This window comes from Acipenser ruthenus, chromosome 42 (assembly GCF_902713425.1).
Source record: "Acipenser ruthenus chromosome 42, fAciRut3.2 maternal haplotype, whole genome shotgun sequence".
NCBI lineage: Eukaryota > Metazoa > Chordata > Actinopteri > Acipenseriformes > Acipenseridae > Acipenser > Acipenser ruthenus.
The window spans coordinates 7375016-7400811 of NC_081230.1; the positions used below are offsets into that span (position 1 = coordinate 7375016).

Sequence of the window (25796 nt, forward strand, 5' to 3'; positions counted from 1 at the left end):
ACTCACACAGAGCTTGATCTCAAGTTAAAACATCCTAGGAATTCTGAATTCATACAAACTACAAAAATGATGGTCAATGCAAACCTTTTCCAAATGGTCTTCATAGTTAAATGAAGAACTGTTTAAGAGAACAGTTATCTTGTTTCAATTGTAAAATTCTGGGTGATGCACAACTTTTGGCCAGAGCTGTGTATATATTCCAATTTCTATTGCGTTGTATATTCAGTACAGAAAGATCTCAGCGTACTTTTCAATGGTGCTTTGGGGAACAGTCCTGTGCTGTGTAACCCTATGGATAGGACGAAGGGAGACTGGATGAGAATTTGGTTTGTTTGTTTTCCAGTGCTGGGTCAGGACATCCCTCACATCTTCGCTATGACCCTGTTTGAGGAATACATCTACTGGACGGACTGGGAGACCAAGTCTATCAACCGAGCGCACAAGACCATGGGCAAGAACAAGAGCATGCTGATAAGCACGCTGCACCGGCCCATGGACATCCACATCTTCCACCCGTCCCGACAGCCAGGGGGTGAGTGCTGGACACCAGGCTGCAGACGCGTTGATAAAGACGCCTTTATCCAAGACTTGCAGGTGTTACAGGGCAGAACAGGGTTACAATGCAAGCGTCATATTTAAACAGTGTAGTTTACAGTAAGTGCAAATAATACTATTAAAATACAATATGAACTAGGATGCGAAAAGGTAGGATTATATCAACGGCGACATAATAGTGCAAGGATTAGCTGAGGATCCAGTGATGTGGTAGGAGGGGTAGTTATTTTTGGAGACAGGGTGTCGCGACACCATCCAGATACAAATTGCATTTACAATCTCATTTCTAACTTGTGAAGCAAGCAAGCCAGAGAAAACTAAATTGTAATTGTCACTTGCTGTAGTTTCAGATCAGGGTGAGAATACATGTGACACAGTGGTGTTCTGATGTTAATGATAGTCTAGTTGTGATAATCACCTCATAGGAGACTGCTTATTTTCTATTGGGTAGAAATCTGAATTCTGTTATCGTATTGTTAAAAAAAAAAAAAAAAAAGTAAAGGAAATATCTCAAGTTCATGGTACAGATTTCTTTGTGACCCTCTCGCTGTGCTCTTGTTTCGCAGTGCCTCACCACCCCTGCCAGACTGACAATGGTGGCTGCTCGAACCTGTGCCTCCTGTCACCCGGCGGGGGGTTCAAGTGCGCCTGTCCCACCAATTTCTACCTGGCCGCCGATGGCAGGACCTGCATGTCCAACTGCACAGCCAGCCAGGTAACAACAAGCATCCGCTTCTTATCAATGAGCTTTAAAAAACAAAAAAATACAGTCACGTGATCGTAAAGCCCAAAGAGGCTTTCTTCATTTCTGACCGTGTGAATCTAGAAAGTAATTATAATTACTGACCTTCACATGCTTGAAGGACCTGCAGTATGTGGTACCTAAAGGTCTGAAGCTGAGAGAACACAGCGTCACTTTTCAGGAACAGTGGCTTGAAACCTGGTTTCAGGAGACCTAGTTTGAGGCAACTTTGCTGTATCAAACCCCAAGTCTCCCCTGGTGTGCCGTGTAGTGGCCTGAAACCAAGTCCCAAGCCACAAAGTGGCTGAGTGTATCGACCACAGACATGTTAAGTGAAATGCGATCGTTTGCTTAACCTGGATATCAGCAGACACACACACACACATTTATTAGATCTGTTAAACCCGTTACAGTACTTATTAAGAAATATCATCAGTAGCTGTTAAACACCCAAGAGTGTTAAATGTAGAAATACTAGGAGACTTAAGTTCAATGACAACACGTTTCTTTAATCAAGACTTGTAGTCTTTGTCATTGCACTCAATGACTTTCTTTTAGTATTTCTGAAAATAAATAAGAAAAACATATTTTGGGCAACCACATGCTAAATATTCCAGGTTTCCTATATCATTCCACCCCTCCCTCTCCCCGTATTTAGTTTCCTGCACTTCTGTAGTCTCTCATCAAAGAGACGCTATGGAGGAAGTGAAAGTTTTTTTTTTTTTTTTTTACATTGACGTATTTTACAAGGGCATAAATTAAACCGCAATAAAAGCAGACCTCAGGAGCAGGCTACCCTGGGACACTTATCTTTATTGATGATTTAGATTGAGCTGTTATTTACCTTTGAATCTGTTTTAATGACATTTCCTGGCACTCCCACTGTGATCCCAGCAGTGTAACCAGGCATTGGTTTTGGACTCTTCTGTTTTAATACTTGGCTAATAAAATATGCATAAATATACAATCTTCTATTTAAAATTACAATTGGAATTCATGAAGCCCAAGAACTGAACGATGGAAGAATAAACCTTGTTTTTAAAAAAAAAAAAACGAAAAAAAAACATTCTGATGCAAAGTGACGCAAAACCAAATTATTTGCTTTACTGTGTAATGGGACTCCACAGCAAGAATATTCACACCTTTTAATTTACTTTACAAAGTCCTGTTTGCTGTTTTATAGTCTGACATCATTTCTGGCACCTTCTCATTCTCCTGCTACTCTGCTGCCCCCTTGAGGCGGTTTCACAGTATTCCATTAGGCAGAGCGAGCATTTCTCTGTCCTGCATCCTAGAATACTTTAAAACTGAACCGAACACGGAAATCTTTTTTTAAAACCTTGTTTACAGTATTCTGTTAGCCCAGCATTTATGTTGTGCAGTTCTTATCTCTGCTAATGATGCCCTGTTTCGTATTTACCAAAGATGTGTTAAAGCCAGCGTTGCATTGTGGTAACGTTATCCCTCAATGACCTTGTGTTGCCCTTTCCGCGTGCAGTTCGTATGCAAGAACGACAAGTGCATTCCGTTCTGGTGGAAGTGCGACACAGAAGACGATTGTGGGGACCGATCAGACGAGCCCGAGGAATGCCGTGAGTATCTGAGTGGAAGGGAGGCGACAGATCCTTGCTGCATGTTACACTGCGATGGTGGAGCTTTAGAGCCAGGTTTTACTGTGTGCCCAATTAGTTAGATCTACACAGCGGCTATCCGAAGCAGTAAAAATCAGTTTGTTTAGTGTTATCCATTAACATGTGGCATGACTTTTTAGACTAGCCTGATTTAAAATAGCTGCCCCAAAATGCTCCCTTGACCTAAGTGTTTTTTTTTTCTTCTCTCTCGCTCTCTTCTTTAGCCGAATTCAAATGCCGACCGGGACAGTTCCAATGTGGAACAGGGATCTGTACCAACCCTGCCTACATCTGCGATGGAGACAATGATTGCCAGGACAGCTCGGACGAAGCCAACTGCGGTAGTGATTTGATTTATACGTCGTAAAATTAAACGTAGCGTTTTTCCACAAACACTATATCCTGACAGATTTGCAGTTTTTATAGCAAATTTGGATAGGAACTGGTTTGCAGACCGAATACAGCAGATCTACTGTCTAGTCTACGTGCTTGTGTTGTATGTACAGAGATGGAAAGAAGACTCCCACTGCATAACACTTTGATCCATTCCTTGTTTTACTATACGTTTAATAAGACACACCTGAGCTTGCTACATACACACTGGCTGATCAAACATGTATTCAAACCTGGAAGGGGTTATGCTATGCAATATGAGTCTTATTTCCATTCCTCTATGTGTATTCTGTGTCCTGCAGCATGCTGATCAATGTGTATGTTTTGGGGTTTCAGATATACACGTGTGCCTGCCCAGCCAGTTTAAATGCACCCACCCCAGTCGCTGTATCCCAGGAATATTCCGCTGCAACGGGCAGGACAACTGCGGAGAGGGCGAGGACGAGAAGGACTGCCGTGAGTAGACTCTCGTACCCTAGCGATCCTGCAGCACTCTCTTGCAGTAGAGCAGGAGAAATGAACCCTGGTGTCCTTGCTACTAAACCCAACCTCCTCATCTCCTCTTTCCCTGCAGCGGAGGTCACGTGTGCTCCCAATCAGTTCCAGTGCTCCATCACCAAGCGCTGCATCCCCCGGGTGTGGGTCTGTGACCGGGACAATGACTGTGTGGACGGCTCGGACGAGCCCGCCAACTGCAGTAAGCTTCTTAGCCACTGTTTTCAACTGTATGAGGGTGACTGAGTGGATTAAGGGATACTAATAAGCGTATCAAAATAAGCCTTATAAACCCACTAAATCCTCAATTGAAATATTGCCTCACATCCCTCAAGTCATTTTTATGCAAAGCGTCTGTGTTAAGTGTCTGGGGATTGTAATATGGAAAGTATATGCGTGTGTATATGTATGTATGTGTATATATATGTATGTTATATACCGTTCTTGCCTGCATGAGGGGTAATAAAGCACATTTGATATCCACAGCTCAGATGACATGTGGTGTGGATGAGTTCCGCTGTAAAGACTCGGGTCGCTGCATTCCTGCACGCTGGAAATGCGACGGGGAAGACGACTGCGGAGACGGGTCGGACGAGCCCAAAGAGGAGTGCGGTGAGTGGAGAGGCATGCGATTAGCGCTCGCACATAGCTTCACAACACTCCATTCTGAGGTACAAAAAACAAAGTGCTAAGGTTTTCAGCTAGTGCCTTCAGTAGTTCACTTAGGACCGTAATTTCAGTCTGTTTATTCAGGTCATTAATTTTTGGAAAAAGTTAAGATATCTGTTTAATTTTCAAAAGTGGAACCACACTACTAAATAATATAGCACTCCTCAAGGGGTTTGTTTTTCACATCGATTGCATCCATTTCCCACAATTCTGCTATGCTGTAGGAAGCTGACAGCATGTTGGGAATGGCTCATTTTAACCAGGGATTCATCTTTCAGACGAGCGGACATGCGAACCCTACCAGTTCCGCTGCAAAAACAACCGCTGTGTGCCGGGGCGCTGGCAGTGTGACTACGACAACGACTGTGGGGACAACTCTGACGAGGAGGGATGCAGTACGTATATCTACAGCAACATTTACTGTCCTGAAGCGAGGATGCTCATGCAAGCTTACCTGAAGGTTGAGCTGTGCTTTAAGTCTTTATCTCACGGTTTCTCTACATATAAAACATCTTCTGGACTGGGACATCTCTTTGTGTCAGATGAAAATAATGTAATAATTAAAGAGCAAAAGTATGTAATATCGTGAGCTATATGATACAAGCAGAATTTCCCTCAACAGTGGACACAAAAGCCACTTCCTGTAACATACAGCACACTATACTCAAAAAGCACTTTTGTTGACTAATGAACTGTCTGTCTAGAGTACATTATCATACTGCGTGATCAAGGTAGGTGAGTGCGATATTTAAGCTTTAAAGTTTACCTGTTCAGGTTCAGTATACTGGGAGAGATTGCAAGTATGCCTCAGTTTACAGGAATGTCCACTTACTGGAAATACATGTTTGTTTTTTCTCTTGCATAGCATCTGGTTATTTTATTGTGTTTTTTTTATACCCATAACTCACATGCACAGTTGCTAACCTCTTGTATCCATTAACTGCATGTTGTCGTGCAAAAAAAAAAAACTTGTTTAGTTTTGACTGTTGTAATCTGTGTGCATCTATCAAGAATACAATGCTGATCTCATTCGCGCCTTTCACACTGCTTATAAATGATCTCTTAGTGTTGTTCCTTTGCAGAAACACTACCCAAAGATAAGAAATTAAAAACCCAGTGTGGTTTTCAGTTTTGAGTGGAGTTCTCTTTCTAAGACTTGTATGCAGTGTTGAGAAAGTATACTTGAGAAAGTATACTTTCTCAAGGCTGTGTGGTCCAGTGGTTAAAGAAAAGGGCTTGTAACCAGGAGGTCCCCGGTTCAAATCCCACCTCAGCCACTGACTCATTGTGTGACCCTGAGCAAGTCACTTAACCTCCTTATGCTCTGTCTTTCAGGTGAGACGTAGTTGTAAATGACTCTGCAGCTGATGCATAGTTCACACACCCTAGTCTCTGTAAGTCGCCTTGGATAAAGGTGTCTGCTAAATAAACAAATAATAATAATACATTCAAACTGTACCAGACACTACCTCATGAATAGGTATAATAGCATGGCTGATTTCAGTAATTGGAGCCGCCACCCAGGTTTAAATGTTCCTGTCACAGTCTTGTGGTGTTTGAGGGTGCTGATCTACATGAAACTGGCAGTTCAAAGACAATATTTTAAAAGATTTTAGTTTTCCCATTTGGAAACTCTTATGATTTAGATATGGCGGTTTCTGCCTGCAAAACACATTAATCATGCGTTTTCATCTAATTTGCTTTGATCACTATTCATTTATCTGGTTTAGATAATTAGCCCCACAGACTCGGACGTTGATTTCTTAGCTAATTTGTTACACGGAGCCTGTCACTATCCGAACCAATTTAGAGCGAGCGCATGATTTATCGTACCCTATCTTTACATTTTGTAATGGTGTATTACAGCTGTAGGGACTTATGGAAAAAGAGAATTACCCAGTTATCATCAAGGTAAAGCATTGCTTATATTTTAGTTTGTGTTTCTAGACCTAGAACCCTATATGCTGTATGAGTTACTTTTGCACTGCAAACTGCTTGCAGCCTGCATAGAGCTTGTATTTTTGAGCAGTGTGTGCGCAATGGCAATAATCAAAGGTGAGCCCATTCTATATAGCGAGCTTGATTAGCTGAGTCTAAGAGCTGAATCAAACCCTTTCGTTCTCTGATTCAGTAATGGGCACTCCTGGCTGGATCCCAGAATGACGTTGGTGGATACAAGGGGTTAATGTGATGTCCATTTGCTGTGTGTGTGTGTGTGTGGAACATGTGTTCTACGGTATAAATTTAATTTCTGCGTTTCACGTGTTTTTGACTTTTTTAACCATGACACATTTCACTTCATGTTATGTTTGTTTTTCTTCATTTCACACTGACCTATTGGGTGATGCAGAGGTAGGTTTCAAACGTCTTTTAATAGATTACATGTGACCCCCGCTCCCTTCTTTTTTAGTGTGTAGGTCCAGGACATTTTATGTGGTCCTCTACATTATTTCAGGTTTATTTTCTTCTCTGTGTGGTTGTTCTAAATTAAAGGCAAAAAAAGACTTAGCTGTCGAAGTATGGTGGTATTTATTTAACTGGAAGGCACTCCATTGCGTGCCTTCTACTTTTATTCATTAAATAACATGGAATCAGTATTACAATATGACATTTCAATTGTCGATCATTTATGAGAGTAACGCTGTTTTAAACCGCGTGGTATATAGAGTTTAGTACTTGTGCTGCATGTTACTATGAAGTTTCACTGCTAATGCAAAATTGGTAAGGAATAAAGTAATTGCTTCTTATCACAGTTCCAACCAGGGAAGTGTTTAAGGTTACTGTAAAACGGAACTGCCCAAATGTGGCTTTTACTGTACATGAAACGTTTCCCGTATTCATCAGTAATATAGCCTAACGCAGTTTCCTGTGCTCCGTGTTGTGCTGTACCTTTGCCCCCTGTGCTGTGCCTCTCGTGTGTGCGTGCCCTGCCCCTGGGCTGCTCGCTCACCAGTCTGTTGTGCCCCCGCAGCTCCCCGGCCCTGTTCAGAAAGCGAGTTCTCTTGTGCCAACGGCCGCTGCATTGCGGGCAGATGGAGATGCGATGGGGACCATGACTGTGCGGACGGCTCTGATGAGGTAAGTGTGACCTACATTTGGTGACACTGTCCTATAGCTTACATACACTGAGGAACATACTTTGAGGGTGAAGCTTTACACTAAAAAATGTGTTACGCAGTTATTTGACATATGTGGGGTAAAGTGGGGACTCTTGCTGTGCTCTTGTGTCTTCATTACACTTGGTGGTCCAAATGCAGATTATTGTGTTATGTGGTCTCTGCAGAAAGACTGCACAGTGCGGTGTGAGAGTGACCAGTTCCAGTGCAAGAGTGGGCACTGCATCCCTCACCGCTGGCTCTGCGACGGGGATGCTGACTGCTTGGACGGGAGCGACGAGGAGAAATGTGGCACTGGAGGTAACCTCACCGCTGCGCGTCTGCCATCTGTGTGCCAGCCGCTTAACAGCCTTTGCAATTTTGTTACATTACTCATTTTTGCCTGTTTACAATATGAGTTTGTAAATCATGTGATGAGATAAACTATATATATATATATATATATATATATATATATATATATATATATATATATATATATATATATATATATATATATATATATATAAAATAGAGCGAGAGAGATGTGTATGCATGCATACATACACGAGCAATGGATAGATGTACAGTGTGTGGAGAGCGAGCAGTCGCAATAGACGTCCTTGTCTCTGTTTTCTGTCCCCTTGTTAACCATTCTCTCCTTTTCCCTTTGCAGTGGTGCGAACCTGCCGGCTTGATGAGTTCCAGTGTAACAACACGCTGTGTAAACCTCTCGCCTGGAAGTGCGACGGAGAGGATGACTGCGGGGATAACTCTGACGAGAACCAAGAGGAGTGCAGTACGGATCTATACGTTCATATTAAAAAAGGGTCTCTCACATCCTGGACAAGATAAACAGAGACGGTGCAGCCGATACATACACTCAAGCCTTCTGGTATGAGCGAGATAGTAATATCGATTTTGTTTTTCTCTGACAGTGAAGTTCCAGTGCCCCCCCAACAGACCCTTCCGTTGCCATAACGACCGGGTGTGCCTGTGGATTGGCCGGCAATGCGACGGCGTTGACAACTGCGGAGATGGCACTGACGAGGCCAACTGCGGTGAGTACCAAACAGAGCCCGGCCTGAGACCGGGCCACGATGTGCCCCTGCCTTCCACATTACACTTTACTTCCAGTATCTTCACTAGAGCATACAGAGGTTCAGCCATATACGTACAGTTTTGGTGTAGTGTAAATGAATATAGAGGGATGCATTGTATATTTCGCCTGTCAGAATGAAATGCAAATCTCATTGTTCAGTACTTTATGTTATGGTTTAGCTCATGGATGGGCTGCTCTGGCCCTTCTTTATCCATGTTCTTTATTCAATTACACCTGCATCCAGGTCCAAAGGACAGTAGTTCACTTTTTCTTGTTACAAAACTGTTGCCCGCGCCTGTTTTGGGTTTGGTGTCCTACCTAAGAGAGCGGTATGTGTTGTGTTTGCCTCCACAGATGCTCACACTCAGAAGCCTCACTGCGGGAAGGATGAGTTCCAGTGTGGCAATGGGAAGTGCATCAGCGCTGCTCTGCTCTGCAACCACTTCGATGACTGCGGGGATAGGTCCTCCGACGAGCAGGACTGTCACAAAGGTAGGGAGGGGTTTCCATAGATCAGACATTGCAGGCACGGACGTACAGCATATCTATTAGAACACCCCAATTACTTCTGTAGTTTTGATTTGTTGTGCATATGAAATCAAACCACCAGAACTGAAAATGATAGCCAATTTAATTGATGACTTTAAAAGGCCGCACATGCAATTCATTTAAAACGGTAAGAGAAAAGGAACACAAATGGTAAAATGCAGGAGACTTTTTAGACATTGTTTTAAGATGCCTAATTTTAAAGCATTAAGTTTTCTAAGATTCTCACACGAGTACCCGTTGTTTCTATAACCCTGATTTACTGAGCGGAAATTTCAAATTCATGCAGGTAGGTATAGAAAGGATATACATGACACATCTTGAGGCGTTCTAAGACGTTTGCACGCTGCTGTATGTTCTGCTGATTAGAATGGTTTCTATTAAACAGCATGCCACACCATGTTCACTACCAGTGCCACAAATCAAAATGATTTGAATGCGTTCCTCTTTGCTCAAAGATGTTTCACAGACAACCAGTATGTTTTACAATTGTGCCTGTGATGCCTGACTTATGGGACATGCTGTATATCACGGGTTCATTTGTGCTGGATGGCACCAGATCCCAAACCCAGTACCTTTTTATCTGACAGACGAGAATGATACGGTTTGCAAATGAAGAACCGAGTTAAAAAAAAAAATAATAATAATTTTAACACCACAAACAGCGAAACACCAAAAAACTAACACTCTGAACAACAGTGTCGTCGCTCTTTTTCATCAGATTAGTCGGCCCACTACTGGTATTGTTCAAACCTGAAGATTATGTTAAAACAAGGCAAAGGTAGGCATGCAGCTACCAACAATAAGGCATGAAACCCAGTAGCAGATGATTGAAGCATATGTATGGATGCTTCTGAAACTCAAGGCCAGTACAAAAATGCTATCCCTCTTGCTTAATGATAACATCCGTTACCTTTTTGTTTACCAATTAACCCCTGTTCCACTTTCTGTGAATGTAGCCCCAGTACTGATACCTGTCCTAGCTGTCAAATCGTAACTACTTCTATTTTTTTCATGCAGAACGCAACTGCAAGACTGACAAGGCAATCTGCGGTGATGGTGCTGAGGCGGAGTGCATCCAGAATAAGTCTGCTGTGTTCTGCACCTGTAAGCTGGGATTCCACCTGAACAGCGTCAATCATTGTGCAGGTACGCACCTCAATGCATGCTGGGACACAGTGCTGTGTAGGGCCAGGCCTCCAGTGATAAGCTTGTATTTTGTAGGTCGAAAGGGGATTGTAGCTCATGTCTGGGTACAGAACATCTGTCAATTTGTGTTTGTGATAAGAGCATTTAGAGTGTTTTATTATTAATAAAGCCATCCTATATTTCTTCATTTATTGATTGTTCTAGTTAGTGTCCTTGCAATTAGCCAGCAAGCTGTAGCACAATTGGGTTTAATTCTGACACCTCAAAACGTCACGTAAGGTAACATTTGAACGGATGCATTCCCTTCTGGTTTAATAATTGAGTGTAGTCAAGGTGATCTTGGCAGTGCACTAACAGACCGTCCGTCACTGTTTTTGTTCTTGCAGATATAGACGAGTGTAAGGTGTTCGGTACCTGCTCCCAGCTCTGTAACAACACCAAGGGCTCCCATGTGTGCAGCTGTGCCAAGAACTACATGAAAATGCACAACACCTGCAAGGCCGAAGGTTTGTGTCTTACTACATATGGCAATTTGGCTCCACAAGCTGTGCATAATAATAATGATCCCTGGTGGGGCACATCTCCTCTGAGAGGGATATAGTTCAGACACCCACATGTTCTTGAGAATCACTTATTTAACTGAGCTGAACCTTATACGTAAATTACTTTGCACACATTCTTATGGGTATCTGAATGGTGTTGTGAATTTGTTCTGTCTTCTGATTTTGGTTGGACACTACTTGCCCAAATTGAATTACATTTTGTAATCGGAGGTTATGGGCACATTGAGCTGTTGAACTATGTAGACCCTCCCCCCTCCATCCCATGTGTGTCCATCTCCTTTATAAAAGGGTTTACTTTATTCTCTCCCCCAGGATCGACACACCAGGTGCTGTACATCGCGGACGATAACGAGATCCGCAGCATTTACCCCTTCAACCCAAACTCCGCCTACGAGCAGGCTTTCCGGGGAGACGAGAACGTGCGCATCGACGCCATGGATATCTACGTCAAGGGCAACAAGATCTTCTGGACAAACTGGCACACGGGCAAGATCTCCTACCGCGAGCTGCACGCCACGTCCAACACCAACTCCAACTCCAATCGCAACCGCCGGCAGATTGACGGCATGGCCACCGACCTCAGTGTGAGTCACTCAACTCTGTCCCTGCCTTGAAACCGTTCATACAGCTTTCTCAGACACTGTGTTATGGTTTTCCCCAAAACCTCCAGACTTCTTCTGAGCATGATGTTACACATGTACATGTGTATACAGCTTTGGCCAAACATTTTGCATCATCCTATAGCATTAACACATTTTGCTTCATGAAGTTGAATGAGCCCTGCTGGATAATGTTATGTTAACATATTGAATTGCATACCGCTGTGTAGTTTTTCCCCATATACTCAAAACTGACAAATGTGGCATTTCGAAATCCAACATGAAATACTGTACTTTTATTAAGGCTTCCGGTAGACTTTTGCACATTTTGTAGTTTATTTGATTACATGATAAATAAAATATTTAAATGATGTTCATAGCAGTCATTTTTATTTAATTGTCTCAATCCTAAAATTCTTGGTGATGCAAAACCTTTGGCCATAGCTGTATATAAATATATATCATTCAGATTTCAGTTTCAATAAGATGCTACAACTAAGTTTGTTTGCAGCTGCAAGCAGATTTTATTTTAAAAAAACAACTACAATCCCAGTCAGTGTTTTAAGAGCTCGGGAGAATGATGGTTCCTTCTCTTTGCCCTTCCCTGGCAGATCCCGGGGTTGAAGATGCCTCGTGGCATTGCGGTGGACTGGGTCGCTGGGAACATCTACTGGACGGACTCTGGGCGGGATGTGATTGAGGTGGCACAGATGAACGGAGAGCATCGCAAGACGCTCATCTCCGGCATGATTGATGAACCATACGCCATCGTGGTGGATCCACTGCGAGGGTGAGTGTCAACCGCGCCGTTTCACAGGGCACCGTTTCACAGGGCGCCGTTTCACAGGCTGCCGTTTTGGGTCTGTTCTGTACTTGGGTGAGAGATCTGCCATGAATAATGAGGTACAGGTGGCATCCTAAGTAGGGCTGCGCGAACAGATTATTCAGATAAACTCTCCACAGGTGAAGCTCGTTGGTGTTGATTGGGCTAATTTACCATTCCGAGTGAAACAAGTGAAGAAACAGCTGCCTGAGGTTTGTGTGAATTGCTGTTCTCTGCAGAGTCTTAAGAAAAGCAGGAATCTTTTACAAATCCAAGCAGCCGTTTCTTCACCCGTTTCACTTGGAATGGTAAATGAGTCTAATCAACACCATTGACCCTCATCTGATTGTCAGCACCTGATTTCTGAGCAGAGCTTGATCTGAATAAGTGGTTTGTTCAGCACAACTCTTAGGGTCATGTTTCAAGAAAGAGCTTGGGTGTTGTGTTCTGGCTAACTCAAATGTTCTTTTTTGTCTTTAGGATCATGTACTGGGCTGACTGGGGAAACCATCCCAAGATTGAGACCGCTGCCATGGACGGTACAATGCGAGAGACGCTGGTCCAGGAAAATATTCAGTGGCCAACAGGTACATGTTTAACCACACTGTCTTTATCTCCCAATCAGTGCAGACATGCATGGACATTATTGTGCCTACAAACAGAAGTAAAAACCCAAATTTAGCATGTATCAGATTTTACTTGAAAGCCCAATGCAGGGTGGTGTCTATTCTAAAGCATTTTCTGACAGGTCATAAGTTATTTTAAATAGTACAGTTAGTTAAAATCTGTTTAATAGTGGAACCACAATTAGTTTTATGGCATTAGACAATGCAACAAAATCTTAGTGTAAGTTTAGTTATCTGCCATTTCTTACCAGGTTATTACTGTGTGTTCAGAAAGGTTCTAGCATTGTTAATGCCAGTGTCTCCTGTTTTTTCAGGTCTCGCGGTGGATTACTTCAATGAGAGGCTGTACTGGGCAGACGCCAAGCTCTCCGCCATCGGCAGTGTGCTTCTCAATGGTTCAGACCCGGTGGTCATAATCAATAGCAGTTCAGTATTATTTATTGACTATTCAAAATGGTTCAGTTCATAGATTTACAGCTTCGTAAGAGAGATCAGAATTGTTCAAGTTGAAACAGAATTTTACAAGTGTGCTCCCCCCTCCCTCTTTGTGCTTCGCAGTCCTCAGCCACCCATTCAGCATCGACATCTTTGAGGACTACATCTACGGCGTGACGTACATTAACAATCGCATCTTCAAGGTGCACAAGTTCGGCAAAGAGAAAATGGAATTCATGAACTCGGGGCTCAACCACGCCACAGACGTGGTGCTCTACCACCAGCACAAGCAGCCTGACGGTGAGTGGGATTCAGTTTCAAACAAGGGCTCGGGTACTGCAGTAGCTTGCTTGTAGCACACCTTGCGATTCCTTCAGTTTCCCGTGCCTCAATCGTCTTTCTCTCCCCTGTCTTGTGTTTCAGTGACGAACCCATGTGATCGCAAGAAGTGTGAGTGGCTGTGTCTGCTGAGCCCCAGTGGTCCTGTCTGCACCTGTCCCAACGGCCGAAGACTGGACAACGGGACCTGCGTGGAAATCCCCTCCCCAACCCTGTCTCCCATCTGTACGTAATCGACCGCTCGCTCTTTGTGTGTGACACTCTCTATCTCTCTATCTGACAACTCCCTGTCTCCTGTTTGAATGTCGGACTGGTCGCTGTGTGCGATTCCATCTCTGTCATTGTCTCCAAGCTGTACATATCTGACAATGCGAGATCCTATACCATTGACTACTGGCTGTCCCGCCATTTAGCTTGTATCTGATCATTTGATGTCCCAATGCTACTGTACCTGTTTTCAAAGAGGTCACCCCCTGGATGGTTGGGAGAGGTTTGTTTGTGATTTCCAATCATCATGTGCGCCTGTCAGTTTTGCTAAATTGGCTTTCATAAAGCTGTAGGATCGACAACTGACTTCATTCGTTGAAAAGAGCATGCTAACTTTCCCCCTGTACCCTCTGCTTGCTTCCAGCTCCCCCCACTGGTACCTGCAGTCAGCAGTGTCTAAATGGTGGCAAGTGCTTCCTGAACGCCCGCAAGCAGCCCAAGTGCCGATGCCAGCCTCGCTACACAGGGGACAAGTGTGAACTCGACCAGTGCCGCGAGTACTGTCAGAACGGGGGTACCTGCACCGCCTCGCCCACAGGTACGCACACTGCCACTGTAGAGAGGAGGGGCTCCTCCGTAGCTGGCTTGAGGATGGAGGATGGCCAAGTTAACTTTTCTCTGCCTTTGCCAGGAACCCCAACCTGCCGCTGTCCTAACGGCTATACCGGCCCCAACTGTAACCAGCAGGTGTGCAAGGGCTACTGCCAGAACAACTCCACCTGCCTGGTCAACCAGGGTAACCAGCCTAACTGTCGCTGCCTGGGAGACTTCATCGGAGACAAGTGCCAGTATCGTGAGTCACCCAACCCGGTATCAATAAACAGATCCATAAAGGATGCTCAAAATAAATACAAATAATACATGAAAAAGAAAAACATGAATGCGGTGTTTTAAACATGCAATTAAGATGGAAGAAATACCGCCCCTAGTGGAAATGAAAAGGTTTTAAGGGACTGGAATTAAAAGTGTGTTGGTCTCTTGCTTAGAAACGGTTCTCCCTTCCCAGGTAAATGTTTCGATTACTGTGAAAACGGCGGCACGTGCCAGCAGGCTTCGGATGGCAGAAAGCTGTGCCGCTGCACTCCGCAGTACGACGGCCCGGCGTGCGAGCAGAACAAGTGCAGCCGCTGCAAGGGTGGCGCCTGCACTCTCAACAAGCAGAGCGGAGAGGTGTCCTGCAAGTGAGTGTCAGGGAGACAGGAGTGGAGCAGCGGGCTTGAAAACGTTTCTGTGATCTTTGCTTTCTCCCCTGTCCAATTCTTTAATACATGCAACGGTTTACCCTATTTTTTTTATATGGTAATTAAAGCTTTTATTGTGTTGTAGCTGTATACTGGGTGTTTTTAAAAACCCACCGTCTTTGGAATGATGCTCTTTCTAAGCATTATCAATTTTTTTTTCTTCCAGTATACTGTTTTGGATTCACTGCATGCTACAATACAGGGTAGTGAATTCATCTGTTTCTTTCTTTTAATTCTTAAGCTGCACTAATGGAAGGATCGCCCCCAGCTGCCTAACATGTCAGGACTATTGTCTGAATGGTGGAGAATGCACAATGGACAAACGAACGTATATGCCGGAGTGCCAGTAAGAGATGACTGCTCTTTTTTCCCCCAAGACCCCACATCTTTAAATAAATGTAAACCCCTGTATGCAAGACTGTAACTTGTCCCCTCTCTCTCTCTAGGTGTTCTCCAGGCTGGTCAGGAACTCTGTGTGATGAGGTGGTCCCTACTGGTTCCTCACAGGGCAATGGAAGTATGTGTTTCTAATATCGCATATTTGCAAGGTTAAATTTAGAATATCTGATTGTTTTTTTGTATGATAGAAATGGAAGGGTTTCTGACTGTGCCACACTTTCTTGCTCCAGGGACAGCGTCGATTGTGATTCCCATCATCCTGTTGCTGCTTCTAATCCTGCTGATAGCCGGGGCTGTGTTCTGGTACAAGAGGAGAATGCGAGGGTGAGCCCACAGTGATTTCAAACGATTCCCGTCTCCATGACAGGGATGGAAAATGAGACTCCTGTTGCTCAGCACTTTCACTCATTCCAGGTTTTGCTGCAAGCTTGATTAGCCACAGTGTATCGGTAACAAGCTGCAAAACCAGGCATGGATCGGACTGCATTGCAAGTGCTCACAAGTACTGCTGTCTGTTTCAGGGCCAAGGGGTTCCAGCACCAGCGCATGACAAACGGCACCATGAATGTGGAGATGGCCAACCCCACCTACAATTACGAAGGGGAGCCTGACGATGATGGAGGAGAGCTCCTGGACGCAGACTTCCCCCTCGACCCAGACAAGGTAACTGACTGCCAGGGAGTATCCCCCTAGAGACCCGGCAATGCTCCAGTCTCTATATTGATGATTCATTACGGTTTTATAGATTACCATATTGTTCTTGAATGAGGAATATGTGTGATTTATAGGTGGCTTTACAGATGTTTCCCATCTTATTGATAACAAAAGTAATCATGTTAAATAATTAAACATCATACAATGTACTCTATTAGGACCCTATTGTAACTGTATTGTTTCATTGCACCCCTGCATCTTTCTGCTGTATGTATTTATCCATGTGTAGATAAGGATGTCTGGTAAAAACAGCCCCAGCGATATTAAGTACCTTGTTTTAAAAGTGCGTCCTTGGTCGACAGCATTGCATCAAAGTATTGTACAGGCAATTAACATCCTTTTAATTGCAAAAGCAAGATTTGACATGTACGTTGTGAAGACTTGTAAAACTGTTACGAAATGTGTTGTTGTGTAGCTGTTTTTGAAATGGGTTGATGATTCCAGCTCGTTGGTGCTGAAATGCCCTTGTGCTGTAATGTGTGGTTTCATTTAATCGTACCTCTGTGTTACCGCTCAGCTAGTAAACCTCTGTTTCTACAACCTGTGTAACCCTTTCAGTCCTGAATTTCTGTGTCGAGTCAAAGAATAAACTCCTCCATTTGAATATACATGAGAACAGAACAATTGTGTATTACAGATATTTCTACACTATCTATAACTGGGACCTAGTCCCGTGAGGTTCCAACGTGATTTCTGACACTATGTGTTTAACATACGGTGCTAAGATAAGGACTGAAAGGGTTCAATTAATAACAGTTACAACACTTGGGTCTAGTAGTTCACTACCGTCATGTGATCTCAAAGCACAGGTACCATGTTAAAATGTGTGTTGTATTGGAATGTGCTGGTGACTTCTTGTGAATCGCTCGCACGGTTATTGACTCGCTACTTGGTGTGTCCACAGCCCACAAACTTCACGAATCCAGTGTATGCCACACTCTACATGGGGGCCCACAACAGTAGGAACTCGTTGGCCAGTACCGACGAGAAGAAGGAGTTGCTTTCCAGGGGGGACGATGACCTGGGGGACCTGCTGGCATAGACCTGCTCGCCGCGCCACACAGACAGATTCTTGCTGTTTTCAGATGTGTTTTACTTTTAAAAAAATAATAATACAAAAACATAAAGAAAAAAGACAACACTGTATAAATGTACAAACGAAGGACTACTTTTGTATGTGATTGCAGTATTATATTTTGGTCTTTTTTAATTCTTTGCGGTTAATCTTTTAAAAATAGCTACATTTTCCCCCGGCTACCCTCTAAAATCGCCACAGCCTCTGTGCGAAACGGCCAATGCCACACCAGATTTTTTGGGGGAAACCTGCACAGGTGCCATTGTCGCATTTGAAGATCGTTTGTTTTTTGTTTTTTTTCCAAGAGGTGATGGAGAGACAGAGGAGTTCAGAGGTCAAGGGTTCAGAGGTAATTGTGGTAAAGGCTGGGCATTGGAACGAGCGACTGTTAAATTTGTTTTAAGTGTAAAGAAAGGGTAGGGTTTGATTCCCAGTTATAAGACATTTCTATATGGCAAATGTACAGCATTTCAGGGGATGGCTGATGTGTTTTTTTTTAGTTTTTTTTTTTTAATTTCCTCAGAACAAATAATAATGGTGTTTTGAAGAGTGATTGTGTATTGTATTTCTTGCACAGACTTTGAAATGAAGAATCTTCTGTTTTTGAGAAGTGTCAAATACACAGGTAACTAAACACAGAAATAGCTTATTTTTTAATGTTTTAGGTTTGAGAGAAAGAAATATTAATAATATACCATTCCAGGCTTGTAATGCTTCTAAGAAATTAAATGCTTACATAGGCGATATAGCAAAAGGAGGTCAATTTTTACAGTTAATTCAAGCAGGAAGACAATAAAGTAAAGGACTCCATTTTATGAGTTCGAAAAGGTATGAAATGGTACTTTTAAAACATTAAGTAAATACCAATATTGAGAACTTTAGCTTTGAAAGGAAAAATTAACAAAGTACTTCTTTTGTTTCACAAAATCTTCTCATTAAAGGGCTTGGATAGCGAATATGTTTTATCTCAAAATGTATTTTCAATATTTTTTTAGGTAATTTTAACTTCAGCTTTTTAAATTTGTATTCTGATTTGAATTGCAGTATAAGAGAGGTTTATTTTTGTTTGTCTTTATAGCTTTTTTTTGTTTTCTTTTCATTTATACGCATTTGCTGCTAATGCTGGCTTTGTCCGAAACATTATCAAACTCAGCAGTCCTTATAGTCTGGCTGAGAAGCTGCTTCTATTGAAGGTAATCAGCCATATTTTAATGCATGTAACTAAAATACAAAAAAAATAACAAACCCGCTTATCCGAACACTACATAACAGTATTCATAGAGCGTTCATTTTTTTTTTGTTATAAAAAGAAAAAAAATTAAGTACAATCAGTTTTCTTTTTGTTTCGTAATTTTATTCAACATGCATTTTGTTTTTTTTTGTTTTTATAAATAAAAATAAATACAAAAATAGCTTTTATAGTACATGCATGTGGCTCGATCCTTTTTTTTTTTTTTTTGAAAGAGAATAATGTTTTAATAAATTTTGCTGGAGTACTTTACAACTTAATAACAGATATTGTTATAAATAAAATTTTAAAAAAACTGTACAGAAAGCTGGTTTTACTTTGCCATGTTCCTGATGTCCTGTGTTGTGGTTTTTTTTCCTTTTAATCATGTTTTACCTCTAGGTAAAACAAATAGGGTTGTGCAGAATATAGCGATTTGATTTTACCTGTTAAAATTCCTCTGAGGCATGGAGACTTAACTGCTCTGTCACCCCCAAAGAGAAAGGGTGCTCCCATCTGTCCAGGGCAGGCTTTATGGATAAATTGAGACAGAACTGTATTAAATCTTCCTCCTGTAGAAATCCAACTGATTTTTAAGACGACCGGAATGCAATCACAAATTTTCCTTTTTGTTTTGTTTTAAAAGAAATTACACAGAATACACCAAGTATTCTATTTAACCACATGATGGCAGCAGCAATGCGATTTACTTTTTAAAATCGCATGTAAGAAAAGATCACTGATTACATTCTGGTTTTAAATAGAATTTTTAATTAAGCTTTGACTTCCCTCCCTATCTTGCAATTTAGAGCCCATCTATCTTGTTAAGCTATGTTTTCAGCACTGCTGAAATAAATGAATGATTTTCTTTTTGTTTAATTATGTTGTGAACCTGATCGTCCTTGGCAACCTCTTGTGATATTGTTTATTTGTGGTCAGTGATGCTGCAATGACAGCTTCTGACTGTTCAAACTGTAATTGGTCTGATGGGTGATTTTAGGAGGCACTGCTTCAGGTTGTTCAATTGAAAATGGGCAGGCTGTGTGACTTGAGATGTAATACCAAGAATAACCACCATGTGTCTCTGTCGCACTAGAATTATTCTTAACCCGGAAGTAAATCATTGTAATTGTCACAAAAGAAGGGAGAGACAAAGAGATCTCCTGGGATTGAAGATAAAGTTAATTGCATAAGGCAATGTAACCAGGAGGGTCTAAACTATGTAAGAAACCAATGTCAAGTCATCTGAATGAATCCCGTCACCTATCCGAATTCTCATCGATAACTGTATTAGCATCTCTTACCTGGTGAGACAGGACAGAACACTGTCTCTGAAGGAGGGGTTGGTGAACTCTTTTTCCAGACAGTTAAGTGAACATTATTCCCAAAGGACACAGAAAGATTCCAGTTAGATTTTCCTGAGGGGATAGTCATTCTACTTACACCAGCGCAGACGTTCACTCCCCAATTTGTTCTGGAGTCAGGTTTCTTTAGTATATACATTTATAAAGAGGTCAGTTACTAATTTAACATGGTCAAACAGTAATGGAAATAAGACTCCTATTATAGCAGTGCCACCCATTCCAGGTTTTACTACCAGCTTCATTAGCCACAGCGAATCGGTGACAAGCTCAGGTGTGTTAAACTCCTTGTAAAACCAGGAGTGGATCAAACTGGTGTGGAATCCCTGCCTGGTTTTCCCATATATGAAAATCTAAAACGTTTCATGTTTCAATTAGAAAATGGATTTATTTTAAAGGTAACATGAAGGTGTATTTTTTGCATTAATTAGCATAATAGGAAATAAGGGTTTGAATGTAACTATTGTATATGTAAATACATTGTTATCCAATTTTAAAATTATAAATAAAATGTTCCCAATACAATCGTGTTATGAAAAAGTCCCAATAAGTCTAAACGTGGGAGAATGGGGGAGGAAGACAACTCCTCTCTCTTCTAGAACTGAGAAATTGAATGAAGTCCATACAGCATGATGTAAAAACCTAGTCTCTGAATGTAGATGGTATTGTCTTGTGTAAACTTGATTAATAGGGTATGCTTGTAATTCCCTTGCCCAATGCATCATCTGTAATCGGACTAAAAACTGCACTTAAGGTAGGTGGATACAGTAAGTGGTGCTTTATATAGATTTGATTTCTTTTTCTTTTTTGTAAGATGGGGTAATAACATTTAAAAACCATCATCACTTTGTTTTTTCCCCTCCCAAGGATTGACTTCGCCTTTGTGGTTGGGAGGAAGTAAAAGTTCCTATTTGATTTTTCATTCTACACTTCAGTCAATCAGCAGGAATTATATTAATATGGATATCTTGTAAGCTTATGACGAGTAACTCATGTGGCAAATCCATACTTTGATTAATCTGCAGGCAATTCAAATCTAGAATTACTGAAACCGTTCATTGACATTGAGGGGGTTTTGCTTCAGAATGTTCCATTCTGAAAGCAATGGGCCAATTTCTATTCATCTAAAACCTGTATGCATGATTCCACCTCATATTAGGAGGCTGTGTGGTCCAGTGGTTAAAGAAACAGGCTTGTAACCAGGAGGTCCCCGGTTCAAATCCCACCTCAGCCACTGACTCATTGTGTGACCCTGAGCAAGTCACTTGTGCTCTGTCTTTCGGGTGAGACGTAATTGTAAGTGACTCTGCAGCTGATGCATAGTTCACACACCTAGTCTCTGTAAGTTGCCTTGGATAAAGGCGTCTGCTAAATAAATAATAATATTTAGAGGAGAGCGAATCCCACTCCCAAAACTGCATGACATGTTTTACAAGCCTTAGAAGCACAACACCTATTAAAAAACAGGCCGTGGCCAGTCAGGTTAATTGACAATCTGCTTCATGGACTCCAGTATAATTGACTTTTATGTTTTTACTGTAAATGAAACAGCCTTAACCAAAGGATTCCGATTCCCCACTGACTGTCATTGTCAATTCTGCCACAAGGTGGGGATATAGACACTTCTTCCCAATAATGGGTAAAGTGAAGCTCAGTTCATCACAAGAATTTATATGTAAAACAGCATTTTCTTTCACCACATACAGCGTCGTAATGCGAGCAGCTAGCCCCGAGGATTAATGAACCACCAGTTTGTGTTTTTTTTGTTTTGTTTTAGCAGCTAAAATCTGAAATACATACAAATCCATTTTAAATCGACGGATTACTGCCCCCCCCCTCCCCCCCCGCCCACACCTCAAAAAATAAATAAATAAAAATCTAAACCATATTGTAGAGTACAGTGGACTGATATCCAAATAAAAATAAAAACTCCTGTTATTAAACACAATGTTCCAAACGCGTTTCAATGCCACGGACTGTTTCAGTGAATCTTGGTGGGTCATTGATCGCTGTCCTGCAAGGTCTGGCTTGGAGGTAATAGCATGACCAATTCATACAGTAACCAGAAACATGGGTAAAACAAATACTATAACAAACTGTGAAACCGCAAGCATTCTGATCATAGTACACTACCCAAATATTTAAGAATTAAACACTGTTTAAAACAATCCGTGACATACATACTCTGTTTAAATTTGCCAGTTTACAATTTGTTTTTCTGTGCATTGATTGATATATATATATTTATTATTATTATTTGTTTATTTAGCAGACGCCTTTATCCAAGGCGACTTACAGAGACCAGAGTGTGTGAACTATGCATCAGCTGCAGAGTCACTTACAACTACGTCTCACCCGAAAGACGGAGGTTAAGTGACTTGCTCAGGGTCACACAGTGAGTCAGTGGCTGAGGTGGGATTTGAATCGGGGACCTCCTGGTTACAAGCCCTTTTTTTAACCACGGGACCACACTCCTATATATTTATATAAAATGTTTTAACAGCTACCATGAATGTTCCGCAACATTTTATTTAACTTACACAGTTACACCATCATTTGTGCTTCTAAAAATATACTTCCAATTCTGAAACAGAATGTTTCAGAAACTAGCCATAGCCGCACTATTTTAATACGTTAACACGTGTTGATTATACCGAAATATGAATTAATAACTATGTTTTAAACCCAGTAGGGACCCATAATAGTTTACCCAGATGAGAGATCAAATTATACGTTTAATTCACAGGTGTGAGGATGCATACTGTATACAGCAAATGCAACATATATGTAATCTATATATTATCATATACATGCATGCATGTCTGGGCAATAATCTACAACTCAACTGTAACACATTTGAAGCAATTAAACTGTTAAGCTCTAAGTGATGTAACACTATGATCTGCGAGTAGCTAGCAGTAGTTTATCAAATTCACCAGAACGCGTAAAAGAAGGATGGACGGCGGGTTCCTTCAGTTAATAACAGCGATAAACCAGTTGCCTGAATTGGATGGAGAGTGTGACAGTGGGAAGCCCGAGAAATCGACGCGGCCCCTTTAAGTGTCGTCTACCAGGATGCTAAAGCTCACATCTGGTCGTGATCTCCCTGCCGATCGCATCAATGTGTTTCTCCGCGCTGTGATTTATTAGAGGAGCAAACTTACACTACTCAGCGCTCCGCGGTACTGCACGATAAATACATGCCGATGGATTTCGTTTTCTCTTGAGAACAGCTGTTGAACTTGAATCGACTCTTTCTTTTTTTTTAACTTTCCCCCGGATTGTTTTCTTCTTTCAGCGGGTGTTTTTAATGTTAAAGGAAAGAGTTTAGTGCTTCTATTACTCCTTTTTTTCCCGGAAGTTATAATGAAGGTGTTTTTCTGGACGGTTGTGGTTATTGCCGAGTGGATTCTACAAACGGTAAGGAATTTGAGACGCACAGAGTGTTCCTTCATTTAGCAAACGAAGTGCACTGTAAGAATACCTGCGCGCTGTTTATATGCTGCTTGTAGGCTCGCTACAATACAACAAGAACACCGCTTACTTAAAGGAGATGGTGCGTAATTGCGCCACATTGCATTTCAAAAAGTTTCTTTCTAGGATTTAAGGACACTAGTAATACTGAAAAAAATATGCTCTTGTTTTGTTGTATCATGTCAGCAACAGGTTTCGCACAGGTAGGTAGTTGCCCATTTGTATATATATATATATATATATATATATATATATATATATATATATATATATATATATATATATATATATGATATAATGATATGAAAGGTTAGTTTTACACATATCACAAAATATGATATAATCAAAATATATCCATACACGGCTACAGTACACCAGTTCGTGTCAAGACGATAACCTGAGTCCAGCTCTTAAATTCCTACACATCTTTCGGTTGTCAGTCACAGCACTTCTTAGCAAATACCTGAATCACATTAGACAGGTAAATCCATACACACTAGTCTGGAAAACTAAGGAAACAGCCCCGGGTTTACTGAAAGTCGGTGTCTTTATCTCAATAATATGACATAGTCCATAGCACCAGTACGAACAACATAAGTAGAACGTGTAAGGGTCATGTCACAACACAGATACTGACTCTGGAAATGCAACAAGGTGTGTATTAATAGCCATTTAAATAAGAATACAGGAATTGTATTAAATGTTGCAAAAGCCCCTAAGAACCATACACAGCCTGTGCCTCCTGGCAAACATCTTTGGAATTGGATCGTGTAGTTAGCTGCTGCTACTGGGTTACATGCTGTAGGCATGCCTTTCAATAAACAGAACTGTCCACCCCCCCCATTACATCGTTAGTATTTTAGTGAAGAAGCAGCGATAAAATCCTCTAGGATCAAAATTCATCTGATAGGTTTTTGACAACAAATTCAGACAAGCGTGCTTTTGCAGTGATGTTACACTAGGCAGTGTAAAATGAGCACGTTTTAATGATTTCACAAGGGGTTTGCCCTATTATGAAGAGTGCTTGTGTTTGCATTTGTGCATTTATTATTTTAAATACCCCTAGACCTGTAAACTACACTTTTGTTTCTGTATAATGAAATGGCTAATAGAAAAGCGCTTATTCGGTATGAGAGCGGCGCTTTAGATTATAACAATTGACCCCAGGATGTTGTGTTCTAGAGTTGCTGTCTACAGCATTTAGTGCTGAAATTGTGAACGTTGCACTTATGAAAATTACTCAGACATTCTCAAACTACGCTTGGAAATCCAAGACGATAATGTACATTACATACATGTAGAATATAGGACACATATAGTCATTACAGCGTCACGTTTTGAACACACGTAAGAGTTGTATATACTGGATATACCGCACTACAACCAAAGCAACGTTCCACACATAATATACTTCTGCACATATATGCATGCATTTTTTTAAAAAAAAACTTAAAATAAACGTTGAGTAGTGTAACAGTATTAGCTTGAAAAGTAAAACAATGGGATTTAAGAAAAAAAAAAAGATTATAAAATAAATCCGTATCTTTTTGCATTTACTTAACGCATAATTATATAGCGTAATTAAAATCAGTTACCGTAGCTAATGTGCTGGTGTCTGCCGAGAGTGTGACTGGCGGTGAGGTAAACATTAATTGTGCTGTCATTCTGCTCAGTTTATATTACTTGCTTGATAAAATACATTGTATTGAAGCATTCTTTTATGTTTATCTGAGCTTTAAAGATTGCAAAGTTGACTGCTTACAGATGGCTTTTGATCATTAGCAAAACGATGTTTGAAAATAACTTCCTTCATTTATAAAGGGTGTACTGACAAACGAGTCTTAAAATCGACACATTTTAAATCAACGTGTCATGCAGGCAGTGTAAATATAATCCCCACTGAAATATAATCAATGTGCTTTCATTTACACAATGACAGGCGAGAGAACGCTATTCTAGCCTTCATCAATGGTCTGTTGTAAGTCTGGGTTTCTTGCATAGGGTCAGTAGCTTTTGCGAACTCCTGATAAATATTTTAATCTCACGTTAAAGTGAAATTCCACGTTTATCAGCGGCCAGGTTACATTATAATTATTGACCTCTTGGGGTTGTGTTCTGATAGCGCGGCTGTCTGTGCGCTGTCCAGGGTGCTGAAGTCCGGTGTGACAAAAAATACACCTCGGGCGAGATGAACCTCATCCACCAAGATAATTGAAATTCTCCCCCGTTGCTCTAAAATAACTTGTATTACGAATAGTGAATAGTGGGAGTCATA

At 41.4% G+C, this 25796-nt stretch overlaps 2 protein-coding genes across 5 annotated transcripts in view; both read left to right on the plus strand.

The window, feature by feature from the left end:
• The window catches only part of LOC117401016 (low-density lipoprotein receptor-related protein 1), a 138876-nt gene extending 119994 nt beyond the window's left edge, over positions 1–18882 (plus strand). For all 4 annotated transcript variants that reach the window (XM_059011466.1, XM_059011468.1, XM_059011467.1 and 1 more), the window contains exons 61-89: positions 344–532; positions 1122–1270; positions 2796–2889; positions 3153–3269; positions 3658–3777; positions 3896–4018; positions 4303–4428; positions 4764–4880; positions 7457–7563; positions 7769–7901; positions 8257–8379; positions 8519–8641; positions 9037–9174; positions 10249–10377; positions 10764–10883; positions 11253–11524; positions 12151–12329; positions 12843–12949; positions 13303–13413; positions 13547–13723; positions 13847–13987; positions 14394–14567; positions 14661–14822; positions 15036–15210; positions 15512–15616; positions 15717–15787; positions 15900–15993; positions 16191–16332; positions 17288–18882. In XM_059011466.1, the coding sequence (XP_058867449.1) occupies positions 344–532; positions 1122–1270; positions 2796–2889; positions 3153–3269; positions 3658–3777; positions 3896–4018; positions 4303–4428; positions 4764–4880; positions 7457–7563; positions 7769–7901; positions 8257–8379; positions 8519–8641; positions 9037–9174; positions 10249–10377; positions 10764–10883; positions 11253–11524; positions 12151–12329; positions 12843–12949; positions 13303–13413; positions 13547–13723; positions 13847–13987; positions 14394–14567; positions 14661–14822; positions 15036–15210; positions 15512–15616; positions 15717–15787; positions 15900–15993; positions 16191–16332; positions 17288–17425 (3956 nt within the window). In that variant the 3' untranslated portion in view covers positions 17426–18882. The remainder of the gene's footprint in view (positions 1–343; positions 533–1121; positions 1271–2795; positions 2890–3152; positions 3270–3657; positions 3778–3895; positions 4019–4302; positions 4429–4763; positions 4881–7456; positions 7564–7768; positions 7902–8256; positions 8380–8518; positions 8642–9036; positions 9175–10248; positions 10378–10763; positions 10884–11252; positions 11525–12150; positions 12330–12842; positions 12950–13302; positions 13414–13546; positions 13724–13846; positions 13988–14393; positions 14568–14660; positions 14823–15035; positions 15211–15511; positions 15617–15716; positions 15788–15899; positions 15994–16190; positions 16333–17287) is intronic.
• A 4180-nt stretch (positions 18883–23062) lies between these two features.
• The window catches only part of LOC117966938 (neurexophilin-4-like), a 37322-nt gene continuing 34588 nt past the window's right edge, over positions 23063–25796 (plus strand). The window contains exon 1 of the mRNA XM_059011722.1: positions 23063–23467. Coding sequence (XP_058867705.1) covers positions 23414–23467 — 54 coding nt within the window. The 5' untranslated portion in view covers positions 23063–23413. The remainder of the gene's footprint in view (positions 23468–25796) is intronic.